At 42.3% G+C, this 21841-nt stretch overlaps 1 protein-coding gene across 2 annotated transcripts in view; it reads left to right on the top strand.

The window, feature by feature from the left end:
- Positions 1-395: 395 nt before the first annotated feature.
- Positions 396-21841, top strand: part of XPO1 (exportin 1) — a 49925-nt gene continuing 28479 nt past the window's right edge. Inside the window, exons 1-5 of one of the 2 annotated variants that reach the window (XM_084829331.1) lie at positions 396-1481; positions 5699-5830; positions 9314-9415; positions 10532-10595; positions 13659-13731. Coding sequence is in view for 1 of the 2 variants with exons in the window: in XM_084829330.1 (XP_084685456.1) it covers positions 5705-5830; positions 9314-9415; positions 13659-13731 (301 nt within the window). In the remaining variant the exon portion in view is untranslated. The remainder of the gene's footprint in view (positions 1482-5698; positions 5831-9313; positions 9416-10531; positions 10596-13658; positions 13732-21841) is intronic. The other variant, XM_084829330.1, reaches the window with a different exon arrangement.

The raw sequence follows: 21841 nt of genomic DNA, 5'->3' as shown, positions 1-21841 counted from the left end.
GCTCCGAGGCGCCATGGGCTGAAAACTAAACCGAGATGGAATCTCCCAGTCTGAACCGGTTTGAGCCGGTTCCGAGTCTGTGGCACTAGAGGAGGAGGAGGGGGAGGCAGAGCGGAAGGAGAAGCACCAGCCACGAAAGAGAGCGGGAGCGAGGGGGGAAAAGAAAGGGAGGACGCGCGCGAGAGAGAGCGGGAGAGCGGCGAGCAGTGCGTGCGTGCGAGGGGGGAGCAGTCGCCGCCCAGCGCTCTCGGTTCCTTCGCCGCCTTCGCCGTGCGGGCAGGGGCCGGCCGGCCGGCGGGCGGGCGGGCGAGGAGCTGCGGGAGGGCGCGCGCGCGCGCGCGTGTGGATGTGCGCGCGAGTGCGTGTCTGAGAGGAAGCCGAGCGGGGTGCATTAAGCGCCGGAGTGGATTGGCGGGAGGAGGAGGAGAGAGCGGGGGTCGCCCTGAGGGGGAAGCAGCCCCTGCGGGGTGGTGGTGGTGGGGAGGCGGCCCGGCTGACCGGCTCCCCGAGGAGGGGTCGGCGCGAAGTGCTCGAGCGCTCGCCCGTGCGCGCCTGAGGGGCGCCCGGATCGGGGCCTCGCCCAGGCGGCCGTTTCCCCCGGGGTGCCGGCCGGCCCGCCCGCCCCGCCACCCTCTCCGTCGCAGTTGGCCGGGGGCGCGCGTAGGCCCCTCAGCCCTCCCCGAGGTTGGCAGACCTCCCTCAACTTCAGCGTGGCTGCGCACCTATGTAAGGCGGCGGAGGCTCCTGGGAACCCCTCCTGAGCGCGCGCGCGTGTGTGTTTGTATAGCGATCTCGCCCTGTTCAGGCTCGGGGAGGGGTGAGCCTGCGTGTGTGTGGGGGGGGTGTCTAGGAGCGGCCCCCACACCACTGAGCCTTTGAGGAAAGGGCGGGAGAGGGAAACGCGAGGAGGTGCGTGTGCGGAGTTGCCTGTCCGCCCCCCCCCCCCGTGCAAAGACCTGCCTGGAATCGGATCACGCCCCTCTTCTTATCTGCGTGTGTGTTTTCGGGGGCGGGAGGGAAAGGGGCGATTGGGGCGTATGTGCGTTTGAATGGGCGGCAAAGCCCTGGTACTCTCGGTGTGGGTGTGTTTGCAACTTCGCTGAGTTTGAGAAACAGAAAGTGACTTCTTGTGTATCCCCCCCCCCCCGTTCCCTCCATTCTCCCTCCTTTTTTGGTAACTCATCCACCCCTCCTCCCTCCCCACCCCTCCTTTTGGTAGTAAGTCGTGGTGTTTAGGGGGGAGGGGCGGGTGGGCCTGAATGAAATAGACTTTTGGGCCGCGTGTGAAACTAGAAGGATACCTCTCTTTTGTTTCCGTGTGTGTTGAGGGGAGTTGAGAAGGAAGGGAGGCTGGACAGGTCTTTTCACCCCACTCCTCCTCGTGCTTCTTAGCTTGGCTTGATTCATTTTTATTTTTTTATTTTTTTTTTGTACTGCTCTCCGCTCCCTCTCTAGAAGAAGTAGCTGTGATACTCAATTAGGTAAGTGAGAGTTTTCAGTTAATGGGAACATGTGCGTAGGGGGCATCGATGAGAGAGACTGAATTGGGAGGACTGGGGAAGAAAGTTGGGACGAGGGGAGAACAACCGAAGTTTTTTTTTGGGGGGGGGGAGATGGGAAGAGATGTCCTACAAGGATACAATATCTAGGGAAGTGAGAAGCGTGAGAACTGCAAGCTGTAAAGCCTTTGAGGTGATGCGTGTTAATCGCAGGGCCTAAACGATGTAAGTGGTGTTCAGATGAGGTCCTTATTGTTTCCCAGGGAAAAATAGTGATGAGGTGGGAGGGGAAGATAGATGTGAGTAGAGGACAAAGTCCGAGGCCTTTCCGTAGTACATAGACATGACATGGTTAAGCTTGGAGAGTTGTGCTTCGAGCCTCATGGAGGAGGGAGGGAGGGAGGGAGGGGAGGGAAAGCAAAGGGGTGTGTATGCAAAAGGCCACGGGGCTTGGGTGGAAAATCTCAGAGATGCGGTCTTGCTTTGGAGCCTGCCTGAGTTTAAATAAGCGATGTGCTTCTTGGGAAACCAGAAACAGGCCTTAAAGTAATCGGGCGGGGGGGGGGGGGAGAAGCCCAGCAGGTTCCAGCAAGCCTAGGCCATCCCTGGAGCATGGCGGTGAGGATGGAGCAAAGCAGCAAGTGTGGGGTTAGGAAACTGGAGCTGGGTGGCAAAATGTAAGTAGGGGGGCGGGGGGAGACGGCCTGGCGGGAGATTAGGGGAAGGGCCTTCTCTTAAGGGTAGAGGAAGGACAAGGCGGGAGGATGGAGACCGGGTAGAGAAAATTAGGAGCATAATCTGTGAATTATTAGGAGTGGAAGTTTCCAGAAATATTTTTGTGTGTCTGTCTCTCTGTGCAGCAGTATTGAAACGTCCGCCTGCATCACGTGGGGGGCCCTGTATAGAAAGCAGGGATAGAGGAGGGAGGGGCTGCAGTGGCCCAGCTGCTCTTAGCTGCTGTCGGGGAGCAAAGGCAACAAAAATCCCTTTTAAAGCTTCGTTCGCCCGGGGCTAGTGACTGCGTTAGATATTTTAGGGTGTTAAAAAAATCGCAGGTCATACCTGAGTTGTGTGTCAGTAGTAGCGCGAATGTTGCATGTTCTGCAGTGTGTCTGCTGTTCGGCGAAGGGCGGCAGCCGAGGCCTTTCCAGTGGGTGGGTGTGTAGCTGCCTTCTTTGGATGTACCCCATGTGCGTGTGTCTTAGATCTGTTTACGTTGTGTATCTATTCCTGATTTCATCGTGGCTTCTCTAATTCGTCCACGTTTTCCCGTAATCGGAAGTTAATGCCTTGCTTCGAGGAAATATTACTGAAGCTCTTATAGGTGGGGGAGGGGCAGACTGCAGTCCTATATTCCATGTTCTGCAGTCTAATATAGGTTTCTGGTTGTGTGCATATTTGTGCAACTTTCCTGAAAAGCTTTTACGGGAGTTACCGGATATGGGCATTTGATGAACCGCAGGGGCTGGGTGGGGGTACTGTTGGTAACACTGAGCGGTTAGCTAAACTTGTGATGAGTTAGTGGTGGTAAAGTTGCTAATGAAGTTGAGAAATTGAGAGTGCAAAAGGATGGACTGTACAGTTCTCTTCACAACACTGTTGTAAGTTTGACATTGGGCAAGCTGCATAGGTATATAAAATAAAGTTTTCCATGTAGAAATCTGACCTTATTGGTTGCACCTGTTCCAAGGGGTATTTCCTATTCAGATGGTTAGACAGTTCAAGTGTAATATAATAATTTCTAAACAGATTATCTGAGGCTATGCATAAAAGTCTTACCTCACATCGTCCTTCAAGCCAGTGATTTTCCTCTGCCATTTTAAAAATGAAATGTTCCAGTGTTTGTTTGTTTTCTAATTCATTGTTTTATTTATTATGCTTCTATACCATCCAGTAACTGAAACCCTCTTCATTAGCATATGTAAGGGAGTATATTGGCAATTAAACTTTAGCTATAGCAATGATATACATTAGCTTGATGTATGCTTGCCTTTTTTCTTTTCTGTAGTTTGGATCAGAAGTAGATCCTTTTAAAGGAACACAAGTTCTCTTTCTTCACTGATAAGGCTTACAAGATACAGTCATATGGAGAAAAAATTGTACCTAAGTGTTGTGATGCAGTTATGTGTATTAGAGGAGGTGGGGTTTGATTAAAGAAAGATGAATACTTGTTAGTGAAACAATACTTGCACAAAGATGAAACTTCAAAGCTTGTGTATAACTGTTCAGCCAGAAACAGTAGATGTAGATATAAGAGATGTGTGGCCAAGCATAGAAGCAGTGTTGTAATTTGATACCTGGAGCTAGTGGATTATACACTTGAGGAAGGTGTACAACTAAACATTGAACTACTACAGTTCTCTGAATACTATTATAATGGAAACCGGGGGCGGGGGGCAATGACAGTAGGTTGGGGGGATTACCTGCTGTGCTTAATTCAGTCTTCATATTTTGGGGTGTTCTCTTCCAGAAATAAACTTGTTTCTAATAGTAATAGGTGTATGATGCTTGTGGTCACAAAGCTCACTGCAATCACTTATAGCCCAATCCTATGCAAGTTTAGCCCCACTGAGTTAAATTGAGCTTTTTCCCAAATGAGTGAATAGAAGACTGCAGCCTTAGTTTGCCATTTATGCTACTTCAGTGGGGTATCTTCAGCATTATGAAGACAGCTATGGTCCGTGATCTATTTAGCTATTACTATATTCTGCTATTTAGATTAATGCTGTTGTATCATTTCTGTAGGAATGTCATACCTTGGGGGAGATTTAGGCCTGCAATCCTGCAATCCACATTTATCCTGGGAATAAACCCCATTGAACTTAATTAGGCTTCTGACTAGACTTGCATAGGGTTGCATTGTTAGATTGCGGGGGGAAGATCATGTGGGCATTTTCTGAATGGGAGAGTATGTTAAAAGTACTGTATAGCATGGATTACCACCACTTTTCAGCTTTTGATTAGACTTTTGTGAGTGCTTGCTATTTACTCCTTTGGGCTGGTGAGGGCTAAAACTATGGCAAATTATATGGGCAAGCTGTAACAGCAAAGGAGAAAAAAACAATTGGGGGGTAGGGGGTAATAGAAAACCCCATGGCTTTAAAATGCTGTTGTGCTTGGTGATCTTGTAGACTTGTTTAGCATAAAATATTGTTTTATGTATTTATGGCATTTGATTCCTTCTAGTACAGCTGGACTACTAAAACTCATACTTAACTACCCATGTAGCTAATATTGCTGTCTGGGTGTTACATAAATTATATGAACAACTCCTTTTTACTCCGAGTTAGTGATAAAGTCTAGGCTTAATGTATAAGAGGTTTTACTTTACCAAGTCAATAAATACAACCTCAGTTCTCTTCTCTCCCTCCCCTCCCCCACACATTAAAGACAAAACTGTAGATGCTTTAAGAGTTAACATTCTTTTGATCAGAACTCTCATAGTTGACAATATTTGTTAATGTGTTGGCTCAAGGAGGGCAGAAATTGGATGTTGCTATTAGTATATGTGTACGCATCTTTGTAAAACACTTAGTTGAATGTGTAGTGTGCGCATGTTGTGACTCATTGGCCCAGTTCACATATAACAAGAAGCCACCGTGGGTGAATTTCCTTGCAGGGCTTTTTGTTGCAGCGGCAGCAGTCATCTTGAATATGCAGTGCATGGTAAGGGTGCGCTGCAGCTTGTTACAGGCGAATCTGGTGAGGGTGGGTTGTTGAGATGTTTGACAAGCTATCCGCAACCCTAAAACAGTCCATGGGTTCTGTGTGGCTTGTCAGTCACCCTAACAACCCAGCCTTGCTGGGTTTGCACATAATGACAAGCTATGATGCCCTGTACCCCGCCAAACTCTGAATATTCAAATGGCGACCGCCACCACAACGAGAAGCCCCATGGGGAAATTCACTCACTGTGGCTTCTGTTACATGTGAACCAGATCACTAACTCCAGTTAAGCCCTAGCAGTCTTTAAACTTACTTTGAGGAGGAAATTGAAGTTAACCAAGTATAGGTTTTTCATGTGTAGTAATTACAGAATTTAGTATGACAGAATTATTTGCAGAATAGCTAATATATGTTACCATTAGTAAAAGATGAGAGCTCAAAGGATCCCACCGTCAGTTAGGAAGGACTTTGAATTTCTAAGATGTTAAACTTAAATGAATTCTTTAACTTAATTTCTCTCTCTAAATTTTCAGTAATCTATGCCAGCAATTATGACAATGTTAGCAGACCATGCAGCGCGGCAGCTGCTGGATTTCAACCAGAAATTGGATATAAATCTGTTGGATAATGTGGTGAACTGCCTGTATCATGGAGAAGGAGCGCAGGTAGAGTATATGTTTGGAAACCAGAAACCTGTGATTTTATTATGCCCAAGTCTTATCTATAGAGGAAGAAACATCTTGTTCTCTTATATGCTGGTAAAACCTAACTTGCAGTCCATCAGTATTTGAAGAGACCTACTAAGCAAGCAGGAATACTACAATTACGCTGAAAAATATTTAGTCAGTAGAGTTGAGTGATTTCTTGTCCGTTACACATCAGTAGCAGAATGATGGAACATAGGATAACTTGGCTGAACTTTACTTTGCTCTTATCCTTTAGAAAGGGATATCTGCTGCTATCCAAGTTCCTGTGTCATATTTCAGCACTGATTTCATCACAGTACTTTAAACGGGAAGCAAATAGCTTACTTAGGCTTCTGATGACAGTTCCTTTACTTTTGTAGTAGTTCTGTGCCTCTTCCCTGAAAGTACACACATGTAGTTCAGATTTTTTATGATGTAGCCTCTTCCAAGTTCTGTACAACCTCACACTTTATAGACCTGGATATTTTGATACTTATTTTCTTGGTTTAAACGTAATGTGTCGGGTCTGATTCCAACGGCCATCAGTCCAAGTGTTCTGACTATGTAATAAGCATCCCAATGTAACATCTAGATAGAAACTTGTCAAATCTCGCACAGCCCAATCTATATATTGCACATACATGCAGCTCAGAGAGATGGAGGCATGAGAAGAAATATGAAGACAAAAGGTAACTCAAGCGGTGTTGCATCTAAACCACTGCTGCCTTTTCCTCCAGAACCTTCATCTGCAGCTTCATTTGGTAGAACGGAGGGAGAGAGAGAAGACAATTGAGCTGGACTGAATAGTCTGGCTGGGCCAGTTACTGTGTTGAGTTGGCTGTATGATATGTCATAATAGTTTGACCACTCTGTATCATTCACTCCTGGAACTTTGGGTTCTTCATGAAAGCAGAATTGCAACAACATAAATTGGGTTCTATTTTAATTTGCAGGTACTTAAAGCTTGATGGCTTTGTAGCCATTATTTATGTTTGGGAGTTATGTGTCCTACAGAAGCATTTCTCTCCAATATTTGTTTCCTTCTCTGATTCAGGCACTTGCCATTGTGAATAGGAAGGGTTGTACTGTTGTACCTGTCAGTAGAAAGGTTGTGAACAGATTAGGATTCTGAGCACTGAACCACACACACACGCACACTTTTACATTGTACACTTGGATTTCTCCCTCCTTCTAGGATGGTTTTAGGCAGCAGATTCTAAAGTTGATACTCAAGTTGGTTCTGTGTGTGTGTGCCCCCCCCACACACTATAGTGTGCATCAGGTGGGGAACCTCAAGCCCAGGGTCCAGATCCAGCCACCTTGGGATTCCAATCTGGTCCCTCCAGAGTTCTCCAGATGACCATGCCATCTTTCCCCCAACCACTGATGGTTTGGTGGCTACTTGGCTTTTGTGCAGTTTTCTCCCATTCTAAAAACTTGAAGTGCCTCTTCTGAGGATTAGTTACTGGCAGTAAGGGTTTTGAGCTACAGTACAATACTATTTTTTTGTATTTTTGGCCCCACCTTTTTGCCTTTGGCTCTGCCCTTTTGTCTTCAGCCCCACCCACCATTGGAATACAGGGCCCTGAAAGCTTCTCTGAAATTCAGTTTGGCCTTCTGGCTGAAAGAGTTTCCCCAACCCTGCTCTAGGGGTACTCCAATAGCAGAAGCTGGCTCAGTGAGCTTTCCAGGGAAATTCGTCTGACCAGCTTATGCTATTGGCATACCACTAAAAGTTGCTTATGCTAGCAGTATATCATTAGCATGAGCGGCAGCATTAAATATTGCCCTGTGATTTTGAAAGTAAGTAAATACAGCATTCAGATTACAGCTTGGTATTTTAAAAGCACATTGAGTAGCATTGACAGGGTCCATATCGTGGATCTTGCCTCTATCCTAAATGAAGAATTGATGATAAAGACAGAACTGCCTAAATGTTACACATACTGTGAAAAGTACACTTAATTATTAAACCAGTAATTCTCAAACTATGTGGCAGGGTGCACTAGTGAACTATGAGAGAATAGCTGTTGTACTGGAAGGGAGAGAAATGGAATAATTAAAGATTTGTGTGCTCAAAGTACCATCTGCAGAGCAGGCTACCCACTGCATGCCTGAATGATTCACTGTTCTGGCCTTGCCTCCTTCTCGTCAGACTTTGTTGGGGGTAGGTCATTCCGCTGGAAATCTATATCTGTCACGCCTAGAGATGTGAAGACCTGGGAAAAAAATGGGAGAATTTAGGGGGGGAACCCATTTTTTTTTCCCAAGGGCCATTTTTGTTTTTCCCCGAGAAATTGAACAGCATCGGATTATGAAATACTTTATTTTAGAATTTAAGACAAAATATTTATATACTGTTACCCAGCCTTCACTCCCCTCAAAATGATTTCTAAAAGCTATGTAATAAGAACAGTTTTATAGAAAATCTAGAGATGTAAAATGTCTGGAAATAATGAAGCCATGGGGGAAAATGTTTTTTAATCCTCTCTGTAAGATTCCCAGCATAGTTATTTCTTTTATTCCTAATTAAAATTATTGATCTAAAGTATATTTTACTGATAGACATTTATGCTCAGTTTCCCAGAATGTCAGTGGAATCACCATTGTGCATTCTTGATAGTTTGGGTTTTGTTCTACAGCATCCTGTGTTTCTGACACTGTATCAGTCATATCATGTAGTTCTAATCTATTCAGACAATAATTACAAATTTATTGAGTTTACTTTTAAAGGTTTTAAAATATAATGATTTTATGAGCAGACTAAGTTATACATCAAATAACATTAGGAACAGAAAGGCTGCTTTATGTTCCTAAAGCAGCCCTCCCCAACCTAGTGCCCTCCAGATGTCTGGACTACAGAGCCCAGTATTCCTGACCATTGGCCATGCTGCCTGAGGCTGATGGGAGGTGAAGTCCAAAATATCTGGAGGGCACCAGGTTGGGGAAGACTGCCTTAAAGCGACAAAGTGACTTTTGATCTGTAAAAAGTGCTTTAAAAAAAACCTTATTGCTTATTTTTCAAAGTCTTCCAAATTTTCCTTTCCCCCACCCCCAGGGAAAAAGTGTTTTTCCATGGCCTCAAAATTTCCAGAAATGTTATATACCTAGTCACTCCTGATGCAGCAAAACAATAGAATTAACTGCGTTCAGAGGTAATGTCTGCTGTCTGTAGTGTCTTCCTGACGCTATAGACATAACTTCTTCTCTGGGCATGCCTTCTTCCAATTAGGTAGCGTGCACGCAGTCAGTGACTTGTGGAGAAATGTAAGTAGTGTATTCCTCTGAAGGTATTTCTTACATGCTTTATAAGTTAGCCTTTTTGTGGGATTAGAATGAAGTGTGCGTCTGATTGCTTTTAATCCAGGAAAAAAGTGTGCCTCAGTTTTCTGAAATTTGGGAAACGCTATTATAAACCATGTGCATAAGCTATTTTGACAGCTGTTAATTATTCTTTTCTAGCAAAGGATGGCGCAGGAGGTCTTGACTCACTTAAAGGAACATCCTGATGCATGGACCAGAGTTGATACTATTTTGGAATTCTCTCAGAATATGAACACCAAAGTAAGTACATGATTTTTAATTGATTTCTGTCTTTCTTCCACTCAGACTTTGAGGAAGGTATCTCAATTTTTAGATTTAGCATTTGTTTAATTTTTTTTGCTTGTTTCTTCAAACCGTTTTAGTCTGACCCAGTACTACCACACAATGTTTCCATGAGGTTGTCAGTTACTTTTTCCTCATGAAAAGCTTGAAAAATTCTGAGTTACGTGGGATTTGTTTAAAAATTCTGCTTGGAATATGAACAGATTTGAGTGTTATAAAATCTTGTAGCCATATCTTGTCTTCAGATAACGTATTTGGCTTTCATTTATGTTAATGAGAGCTATGTTCACATAACTGAGGGCAAAATATGTTCCTCAGTATCCCCCCGCCCCGAAAGAGTGGTATTGTTCTATACAGTTTAAAGCAGGCTAGGCACCCCAAACGCTTTCTTCAGTTGGATACAATCTGTATTTGTTTGCAGTACAGTTAATCAAGCCATATAATCAGTGTAGTGACTGGCTAAAGTGGATGTTCCCCAACTTTCTGTAGTTATGTTTTTGCTCTAAAACGTTCAAAGGTTTAAATATAAGCTGTTGAACATGTGAAAGTGGCTGTCATACAGTTGAAGCTTGTGCATGGCCACATTCTTTGAACACACACACAGTTGACATACCTTGTATCTAGATAGAATACAGCCATGTTCCAATGAGTTCCTTCAGAATTTGGATGGCAGTTATGAAAGTCTTATTTTTTTTAAATAAAAAGAAGGCTTTGTAAATTTTAGGACAAAGTTTAAGAACTTCCTCAAAGTACTAAATTTCAGTAACCATGTTTGCCTGTTTGCTTGCCTGGTAAACTTTGCTTTTTATACTCACAGACATTACTAATGTTTAAGTTGATTTATCAACAGTATTTTTTAAAACTCAAATTTGTCTTGTGAAAAATGAGATGATTAGAGGAACAGAAAGAAAGCAACAGGTAAAGAATTCTTCAATTTACATAAATTGCAAATGATTTGGTGCTAAATTTATGCACTATGACATTTGGCTTTTATGCAGTCATTTTTTTTCTTAAAGCTGTTAACACTACCTGATATTAATCATAATGTTCCATTATGTTGATTGCTTGTAATAGGAAGAAAAGGGGTGTCTTCCTGTGCAACTGACACAGCTAGGCTTTGACGGCAGGCCTCCACAAGGTCTACCCTTTTGATTCCCTTTAACTGAATTCTGTTCATCAATTGCTTTTTTTCCTTGTTTTGGTTTCTTGGGTGGTGGGAGGGAATGGGTTTGGTACATAGAATAAATGTCCCATAAAAATTTCTGCCACAGGGATCATTGTATACAGTTTTTTATTATATGTTATTTCTGTCCCATCTTTTGTAATTTGGTTACATTTCTCTCTCACACACACACAGACACACTTTTTGAGACCTGGAAAAAATGAAAAATAGAGATACCTAGGAGGGGTGAGCAACTTGTGGCCCTCCAGATGTTTGGGCCTACAGTTACCATCATCCTTTGCTGGCTAGGGCTGATGGGCATTGTAGGCCAAAACATCTGGAGGGTGACAAGTTACACACCCCTGATGTAGAGAGAAGCAATGCTACATGGAACCTTGGATCATCTTTGTGCGCAAATATTTGCAGATTGTCCTGAACTTTTTCCACAAGACTAGTGGGCTTTGGGGTCTTGCTACAAGAACATACTTCTATTGATTTTAACAAGGAAACAAGCTGTTAAAATAGGATGACCACTGACATACTATTAAGCCAAGAAAACAAGCTGGTCACAATATCATTTGATTATTTTCCTTCCTTACTATGTTAGGTTTACTTTGCATGTTATGTGTGCATGTGTGTAGGTGTGTGTGCATGTATGGTCCTCATGGAAGAGAGAAGCAAATTTCCCCTTTTCATGCTACACAGAAACATGTAAAGAAGATGCAAGAGTTGCTGCATCTGTGTCACTGTTTCCTTGTAGTTTTTAAATGGTCCTTAGTATTTTGTGTGGTTAATGGTAATCTCTTAGAAGCAGAGCTATAGCTCAGTATGCATGCTTTGCATGCAGAAGGTCTAGGGTAGTATCCAGTTAACCTCTCCCTCCAGTGGAACCATTTCTTTGAGTGGAGTGGGGAGAAGGGCAAAGCTGAGATACTGTGAAGGTGAGGCAGGAAAATACATCCATTAAACTTTGTCAGTGCATATCCACATGTAAGCTAAAACCACACTTAAATCAAAATCTTTTATCTCTTCTCCTGTTCCAAATGTCTTTCTGTACCAATTAGAGCGAAGGAAGACATACCTGCAATTCAGTGTCCCTAGAGCTTTCTGTAGGATGGGAATGAGGTAGTTGTAGTTCTGATTTGAAGTAACTCTTTTCAGCCCTCTGGGTACAACTCTATGACATTTTGTTTTTGAAAACTCATGCCTTGGTTCTGAAACCTCTAGAGTGGCCTTCCCCAACCTGGTGCCCTCCAGATGTGTTGGGCTACAACTTCCATCATTCCCAGCCAGCATGACTCTGATGGACTTTTTCTCTAGTGACACAGACTTGATGCTAGACGCTGGATTAGTCCCAAAGAAAAGTGGAACTAACAGTAGGGCATGGTGGACACTTGCACTGACCTATGTATCACTGTGCAGTATCGATTACAGGTGAAATCTTGTCATGGCCATCCTATTGTGCCAATGTGGTGCACACACTGCTCTGATTGCTGCTAAATAACTTGGGAATGTGTTCAGAGTTGCTCCGTGAATGCCAGCAGTGTTCAGTAGAAATGTTTGTTCACTTGAGATTTAGGCCACAATACAAAGAAGTTATGTACATTGGGGGGTGGGGAGGAGAGAACCTTGCACATTGCCGGAGCTTTGCTTGCTGTTTCTTTGACACCATTTCCTATTGTTGAGGACACAACCTGCTGCTTAGTTTTAAACCTAGCTCGTTACTTCAGCATTGAGATTTGCTGAAGAAACAACCGGCAAAGATCAAGCTGAAAATGATATTCTCCCCCACCCTTGACATAACTTCATTGGATTGCAGCTTCAAATTGAAGTGTTTCACCAGCTTTTATATTGGCAGACAGTAAACTAGCCTGCAAACATCACAGATATATTCCTGAATGTACACTTTTTGTGCAGACTTCCATGGCATTCTAAAATATATTGGATGCTAAAGCTTTGAGAGGAAGGCAGGTATGAGGAAAGTTAACACGAGTTGCAAAAATCTGTTGGAGAGTACAATGTAGTTTGGGACAGTCTACATTGTGCTGTTTACTTTAAAATGAGGCTTACATGATCCCTTTGGCTGAAATTCTAATTACCCTACTTTGTATAGACACTAACAGTCTTGAAGAAGAACTTTTATTCTCAGCCAAATCTTGACCAGCCACCTTATAACTGAAACAGAGATTTGCCTTTCAGGTGTTGCCTCCTGTGTTCTTGCTACTAGTTTCTGATTAAAGGGAATGGCTGCATCTCTTTGACCCCTTTTCCTCCTGTCCTGCAGTGTTGCTTTTAATTATGTCCTTAGTTTGATACAAGTTGTCATAGAAGTCAGATGAGACATTTTTATGTTAAGGAGATAAAAGGAATAAAATGGGTTGAAGAGTGTTCCTCATTTCCTACAGTTTGTATCACTTTGAACCATGCCTTGGCAGGCTAACCTGGAAGGTAAAACAACTTCAAGGCATATAAAGAAATGGTGAACTTTTGACTGAACACAAAAGTTAATCTTGAAATAGTAGATATAGCTGCTATAAGGGAGAGACTATTGTACCTTTAAAATAAACCTGAGTTGTCTTGCTGTTCCTTAAGTAACACACCAGTGAAGTGTAGGAAATCTTTCAGAAAGTGTTGGTGGATGTAATGTTAAGCCCCGATCTTAACAATTCAACTATCAGAAAGCCCGTGCACACTCAAGTTCCTAAACTTGGTTGTATACTTGAACTTGCAAGCGGTCATTTAGGCTATGCATTTTTATGTGACTGCTATTTTTCCCCCTACAGATAATTCATTTGGCTCTCCAAAACATTTTTTGCTTCCCCTTCTGGTGTGATCATGATCAAACAGCAGGACTTTAGAATAGCAAAGGATAAAATGAGGAAAATGCATGGGAAAAACTCAGTAAATGGGTGAATAGACTTGTTTTTAACCAACTTAATCTTAGACGTTAAGTGTGAATGATGTCAGTTCGAATGAGAATCCTGAAAGCTGCTTTTAATCATTCAGCATACTCACATATTTCACTTCTCCAATTTTCAGTATTACGGCCTGCAGATCTTGGAAAACGTGATAAAAACAAGATGGAAGATTCTTCCAAGAAACCAATGCGAAGGTAGAGACTTGTTCAGTCAAGTTGTTTAGGATCACTGATATTGTAATGCTAAACCACAATTCCTAATATATTGGGTGTTCAGATTGTATCATGGTGTGATGCCATATTCATTTACAGTTTTAATATTTGGAGTTAAACAAGCACTATATGACCTCAATGTTCGTTCTGCTTGTCAGAGATTAGGCTGTCAGATCAGACATCAAATGAGTGTCCTGATGCAATCTCGCATGAATACATGTATCAGTATCTCTCTCCCCCCCCCCCCCATTGGTTGCTACTTGTGCTGGTGATGCGATAGGCAGGCTCCAGCTCCACACTTAAAGCAGCTGTGTTTGGCCAGTGAACTGTAATGATTGATTTCCCTCTTCTCTTCTCCCCCACCCTGCCCTTGTGAGCAAATAACATTGTTTTCACCACGGTATACTACATTTAGACAGCTGTTTAACTCTAACAAAGGAATTTACAATGGAGATACTAAGATTTGATGCTTTGGAAAATGTATTGATGTGTAAAAACCGTGATAAAAAGGAATCGCATGTTTTGACAACACTTTGGAGACCTAAGCTAATCTCTGAGCCATGCAAAGCTGTTAAGTGGAACACATTTTGTTAGACCAGTGTGTCCAAGTCTTTCTTGTTCATATGTAAAGAAGGAAAGAAGTGTTGGAGAACTGCAATGAATTAAATAGTCTTGTTTTGGGGAAAGGGAGGAGCTCTGCTGTGAGACTGCTGATAGAATTGATATTTGCAGGTTGATACTAAGAGGCTGTTACTAAAGAAGAGGCTCTGTATTGACAGTAATTGGGTATGAGAGATGGTGCTAAGAAGGACTGATTTCAGTTCCATCCCAAGAACTGCATGTCTAATACTAAGCATAGTTTGCTATTTTGTGTACAGTGTCAACTTTTGGCACTTAATCTGGTTGCTTGCTTAATTGAACCTAGAGTAAGGAAGCTGGTCCTGGCAGAAATAGCGTCAAAGTATGATACTGGCTCTGGCAAGCTGGTGTAAGAGCTGTCAGGATTAGGTGATGTCATGACCTAACGTGGATTAGGTGATGTCATGACACAAAAGTTGAGTTTCAGCTGGTACACTAAGCAGAACAGTAGATTCCATTTATAGAATAAGGCTCAAAAAGGCAGTTGCTGTAAACTGGAATGCCCTGCTTGAAACTCTACTTTGGCATTGCTGTCATTTTTTTAACGTTGGTTAAAAACCAGTAAGTAAGTTCTGTGTCTTCCAAACCACCACCACCCCTTTCTTGAGATAGGAGGGAAACTGGCCATACAAATTACTAAGCACTGCTTTTTTTCTCAAAGAGTTAGTAAGGCCTTGAATAAAGAACTGGAGCCAAGCAACATGTAGCCTTAATGGCCCTTTAAAGAAGAGAAGAGTGAAAAGCATGACATTGTAAAGTGGTGAGGAGGATGAATAAGGAGCAGTAACAGAACAGAAGAGATGTTGGATGAGAACTCCATCCATAATTAGTTGTAAAAGATTAGTGTCCGCACACTGGAAGCACTACATATAAACAATTAACAGAAAAGTGTGTTATGATCTTTGTCTTCACAAGTCTTCATGAAGATATAACTAATTCCATTTTATGAATAGAATTAAAAGTGGTTATTAGCTCAAAGCTACCTAGTGAGTCCATTGTTGGGACAGCTTCTCAATCCAGGTCCAAGTGCAGCATTATCTACTATACTACTAAACGGATCCTGCATGGGTTGTTGACTTATCTCTTTAAGTGACAAAACTAAAAGGAGGCCTATTCTGTCATGTCATTGGGCTAGCTACAGTTGTACAAGGGCTTCTGCTCAAATTCTGGATTTTCAGCAGCCCTTCAACTCTTTTCACTTGTGTCCATTATCTCTTGCTCTCAATATCCCAGGATGCTGAGATACGATAAAACAGACTGCCTTTTGGCTTCTCAAGAGAGTTTAAACTTGCCCTTTCTCTTAATCATTAGTGCAGACAAATGATTTTGTATTATTGAAACATTGGGAGAATGCTTCTCTTTTTAGGAATTAATTTTCTCTTGCACAAGTAATTGGAGGGAAGGACTGTTTGTGTAGGCTTGTTGGTGCCTCTGTGTTCTTGGATTTGGGGCGTAATATAAGTTTCAGTTTAGTAAAAATATTGAAATATTTCTTGAATAACCAAAAGTACAGGCATGTTGTCTAAAACATATTCTTTAGATTCAGAACCAAAGAAGTGGTTTTCCAACTTTTAGTGTTGCACTGCATGAGGTCTTAGTTTCAGTTGTGGGTTAAGTTGTGCAGGTCCTACATGTGCTTTCAGAACATGCTTATTTTTATCTCTTAAACTTCTATGGTGATGAAAAAAACACATTGCACGTGACATTTCTTAAACAGACCTTTTATATAAAGGCATAGATCTTGCACATGGATTTTTGCGCTTTTGGCCCATTCACAAGTAACAGTGATAAATTGTGGGTTAATGCATGATTTGCTGTGGTGCGTGCTGGTTAACCGAACTACCAACTGTAGGTTAATGTGGGTTAACACACAACCTATAGTTTCCAGGTTCAGATGTCACGTAGCAACTCCAGATCAGTAGTGGTATATTCAAAATGGTTGTGGAATGCACCCAGCACATGTGAACTGGGTCTTTGTGCTGGGATGATAAACAGATTAAAAAATAGTTGGTGTGGTTTCCTAGCTTCAGATCCTAAAATAAGTGTACTGTATTTATTTGTTTATTTAAATTCACAACCTTTGGAAGTGCGAAAGATGTTCTCTTAACCTATCTAGATGATGTTTGGGGAACAGTCATCTTAAAATGGCTGGCCTTTTATCAGCTTAGGGTCATAGTATATTAGTCTATCAGGACAAAGATTGCCTAGTTACAGTTATCCATGCTCTGGTAACCTATCATCTGGATTATTGCGATTTGTTTTTCCTGGGGCTGCATTTGTTTGGAAACTTCAGCTGGTCCAAAATAGGGCAGTGAGATTTTTTTAACAGGAACTGGTCAATATGAGCATATGACGCCAGTGCTTTGTAATCTGCACTGACTTCTGATCCATTTCCAGGCCCAATTCAAAGTGGTGGTATTAACTTTTAAAGCCTTTAAATGGCTTGGGGCTAGATTACCTGACAGATAATTTCCCATATCTGCCTGCCTGGACCTTAAGATCATCTTCAGATATCCTCTTCCAGGAGCACTGCCAAATGAAATGAGGTGGGTGGCTACTAAGGAGAGGGCCTTTTCAGTTGTGGCACCCTGCTTGTGGAATGCCCTTCCCAGAGAGGCTCACCTGGTGCCTACATTGTGGTCTTTTGGGTGCCACGTGAAAATCTTTTTATTTTTACTCCTTCAGCTTTTGTTGTCTTTAAATCTTTACACCACTACTGGCTTTTAGGTTGGTTTTATAAGGTAGTTTTGCACTTTTAAAAGTTTTGTTTTTTATCATATTGTTGCATTTATGGTCTTAACTTTTGTGAACCCCTCCAAAAGCGTTGGCTATTGGGTGGTAATAAATAAATGAATGGTTGAATTTCTATCTTTTATCCCATCAGCCTTTTTTAGGAAACCGTCTTTCCATTGTTCAAGGGGAGAGTCTGCTTTCCAGGAGACCTTCTTGTAACTGGTTAATGAGTTCTTGCAAATAGTTAAGATCTTGGCATCCCCTGAAAATATGTAGCTAAATCCTCTGTTTTACGGGGGAAGAGCCATAGCTCAGTGATAGAATATATGCTTTGCATGAAGAAAATAGGGCTAGGAAGGACTTCTGTCTGAAATCCCACTGTTAGTGTAGAGTGGCCTTAACCAATCTTGTGCCCTTCAGATGTTTTTAACTAAAACTCCCATCAGCCCCAGCCAGCATAGCCAATTGATACAGGTGAGGAGAGTTGTAGTCCAAAACATTTGAAGGGTGCCATGTTAAGGAAGACTGGTGTAGATAATACTAAGCTAGATGGACCAATGATTTGACTCATTATAATGTATGTTCCTATGTTATGTTGCTAGATTCCAGTCTGTCACCTCTGGAAAAAATGTTAGTTAGAGCTGGGAGTTTAGTGACTCTGTATAGGTAATGAGTTGGAAGTTCTGGTACTGGGTGACTTTGTCTCATCTGTACTGCCATTTATTTATATTTGGTTCACAAGTTGGACCAAGAGGTTGCTTCTAACTATCTGATGGTAGACAAGTTTATTTCTTGGAGAGGTGGTCCAAGAGATATGACAGATAAATGTCTGCTAGAAGCTTGGTAGGGCCCGAACAATTTGGTTTATATAGGTCTGAACTGTTGCCTATCATGGCAAGTCTGATAATCGCTGAGTTTAGAACTCTACGTACTAGCTAAGGCTGAATTGACACATCAGAGATGGCTTAGTGTTTTTTCTGGTTGAGAAGGTGCAGGTTTCAATACAGCTTTTTAAAAAAGTACTGAGCATCTTGAGGATCAAAGATCTAGGTTGTCCGTAGCCAGTTCAGTCCAAATGGTACTTGATTTACAGCACATTTGTTGCACAGAAACTTCTGAATATAGCTGAACAAAGTAGCACTTTGATGGAGTAGCCCTTGGTGACTAAGCAGTAGGTAGAGATGAGATAATTAGTGTGTCTTTGGCACTTGTCACATGCTGAGCAAGCACGACTTCAGTGAATTTCTTAGCACATGTTATGCACCCATTTCCAGCAGCCCAAAACAGTTGAACAGTTGTAATGTTTCAGTGCGGATGAGACTACATTTGGACTGCACTAGGCTGAATTCTCCCAAAAGAACCAAAAACCACACCTTGGTGTGAGTGGGTATTGGTCTGAGAGTCAGGATCTGAGAGAGAATTTCAGAAATGTTCCATGTAGTTACTACAAAAAGCATAGGCCTGGAACAGGTGTTTTATGCATCCGGAATTAGTTAACACCTTTCACTGGAGTATTTGCATGCAAGGTCTATAGTGAGGGTATAGGAGTGATGTGGGGCAGAAAATCTTATGTTTCTTTAAGTTTATATTAATTAACTTAAGTTAATTAGTAAAAATGAATGTATACCAGTTGTAAATACAATATTAGGCAAGCTTGACACTTTCAAAGTTGTAATTAATGTTTTCAGGTGATTAGCTTGAGCAACTATGTGGTGAATACATAATATGTCATTGTAAAACACGCACGCACGCGCGCGCACACACACACACATACATATCTCAGTGATATGGAACTAATAAATAGTGACAGCAAAACTGAAGATGCCCCAACAGCCTCAGAGGAAGAGAATTAAACTCTGCTGAAATAGATGAGTGGTTGTCGGCATATGCACATTTGTTTGGGTTGCTAAAATTAGCGTGGCAACAGTTTTCAGTGTCGTTTTCCCCTAAATTTAAATAATATTAGGGATTATTGTCTTTAAATTTTTACAAGTATTCCAATAAAAATTTCTACGTAATAGAACATTTAAATTACATTAAGGATCCTTTAATTTTTTTTCCTCAGATAGTTCAAGTTTATTTATTTATTTATTTATTAAATTTCTTAGTCGCCCATCTGACTGGTCACCCAGCCACTCTGGGCAATGTACAACCCCCATAAAACAATTTAAAACAATAAAATTTTACCATAATTATTATTTTTTTTTAAATACCCTAACCCACCCCAAATGCCTGCCTGAACAACCACGTTTTTAATGCACGACGGAAGCTCATTAAAGAGGGGGCATGACGGAGTTCCCTAGGGAGGGAGTTCCACAGAGTGGGGGCCACCACAGAGAAGGCCCTCTCCCTCGTCCCCACCAGTCTAGCTGTCCTGGACCTACAAGTTAAATACTTGTAGTGTATTGGGACAAAAGGTTAACATGGATAACTCTTTTTTAGCTTTGTTTACTAAAAAGAAGTCAAATAAACATGGTAAATAGGATCTCTCTAGGGCATCAGAACATTTTCTGATGCAACCTGTTTTTTTCCCTATGCAAATTACCATATGCAAATTAACCTAATCTGCATTAGGAAATTTTCCAGAAAACCCACATTGCTGCACAGAAGACAAGGGCAGATCAGAAACTGAGTGATCTGTGGTTGTTCAAAGACTTAAAGCCACTCTGGGTACTTTTTGTAGAGGTGTGGGATATACATTTACTATTAAAGTGTTGATGTATACTGCTGCTATTCAGCATAGCTATAGCATTTATGTTAAAATAAGCCTAGAGAGGGATTGAGTAAGAACAAAATGAGTAAAGGTGGGTGAAGTGAAGAATAACCAATAGGGTTAGATGGAAAAGTTAGAGCATTGTCAGACAAAGTGTTGAAAACAAGGTTTTGCTGACCCAGGAAACACTTTGCAGGATAAATGTCTGAGGAGGGAAACAGTAGCTTGATGAGATGAAGGAGGAGTCAAGACAGTCTTTATCCAGGGGGTTCTGGATGAGACAGATGATCTAGATCCATTTCAAGACTGCTTTGGTTGCCTTGGTGGACAAGCTATGCCAGAAATTGGACAGGGGGTGGCTGGGGAATGCTGTGAGTTGTATGACTTTTTTCCATCTGAACTTGCATAGGATTGTGCCCTTAATGGCTTTTGATACCATCAATCATGGTATCTTTCTATGACTGGAGTCCTATGGTGACTCCAGTCCTCCTCGGAGGGGAATTTTCTGAAAGTGGTGCTGGGGAACTCCTGTGCAATGCCTTGGCTTGGCCTATGGTGTCCCTCAGGGTTCCATCTTGTATCCCTGCTATTTAACATATACATGAAACTGCTGGAGAGGTTGTTTAGGGTTTTGGGGTTCAGTGCCACCAGTATGTTGATGACACCCAACTCTGTGGCCTGGTTTGCACAATCACTGCAGCTTAAAGAACCCACGGTGGCTTATTTAAGCTGCTGCGTGTGCCAGGCCCATTAGACTAATTACCTGCCTGGGTGTGGCTTGTGTCATCTGAACCCTGGCGGCATGACTTGTTTGAGGGGGAAACAACGCTCAAATAGCCCAACAACAGGCCACGGTTTGGACAACATGACCAGCTACACCTGGGTGGGTAATTAGGCAAATGGTGCCCAGTATGCAAAGCCATGCGCCGCAACTTAAACAATCCTCCTTTGAATTAAAAGCAATTTTTTTAAAAATCCAACAATAAAACAGCTTAAAACAACTGCTTAAAACCGTATACAAAAGTCAGCGAAAGGAACAAGAGTTCTAAAAAGGGAAGGCCTGCTGGAAAAATAGCGTCTTTAATGTCCTCTTAAAAACCTTCAACGAGGTCAGCAGGCGCATTTCAACTGGCAGGTCATTCCACAATTGAGGCTCTGCAAAAGAAAAGGTCCTCTTGCAGGTGGCTGCCAATCTCACATTAGGCAGCTGCAGCAGAGTCCTCAGAGGACCTTAGGTGGCGTACTGGGATGTAGGGAAGAAGGCGCTCCCTAAGGTACCTTGGACTTAGACCATGTAAGGCTTTAAAGGTAAGAACCAGCACTTTTATGTTTGCCTGCCAATTTGTTTCTAAGCAAGTGTAAAGATTTTAAAACTGGTGTAATACGGTCTCCATGGGAAGTCCCAGACTTCCCATGGAGTCTGGGACCATATTTCGTACCAGTTGAAGTTTCTGAACTAAATATAAAGGCAGCCCCAAGTACAGCACATTGCAGAAAACAAGCCTAGAGGTTACCAGTGCATGCACCGCTGTTCCCAGGTCCACATGTTCCAGGAATGGGTGTAGGAATGGACGTAGCGTAATGGATCAAGTTGATAACAGGCACTTCTCACTGTTGCCTCCACCTGGGGTGCCAGGAGTAGGGTTGGGTCAAGAAGCACCCCCAAGCCACAAACTTGCTCCTTCACGGGGAGTGCAACCCCATCCAGGACTGGTTGACATACCTCAATACCTGAATTAGGACCCATCATGATGAGCACCTCTGTCTCGGATTCAATTTCAGCTTGTTTTCCCTCATCCAGCCCATTACCGACTTCAGGCAGTCATTCAGAGGCGTCATACCTTCCTTGGATAAAGATGTTAAGGAGAAATAAATTTGGGTGTCATCAGCATACTGATACTCAGCCCTAAACCTCCTGATGATCTCTCCCAACAGTTTCATGTAGATATTGAACAGCATTGAGGATAGAATGGAGCCCCGACGGACTCCATATAAATAGTTCCTTTT

Source organism: Heloderma suspectum, chromosome 1 (assembly GCF_057233095.1).
Source record: "Heloderma suspectum isolate Gila_16-S chromosome 1, 16-S_ref, whole genome shotgun sequence".
Lineage (NCBI taxonomy): Eukaryota > Metazoa > Chordata > Lepidosauria > Squamata > Helodermatidae > Heloderma > Heloderma suspectum.
Note: the sequence above shows the minus strand (reverse complement) of the source record. Positions and strands in the feature narration are given on the sequence as shown.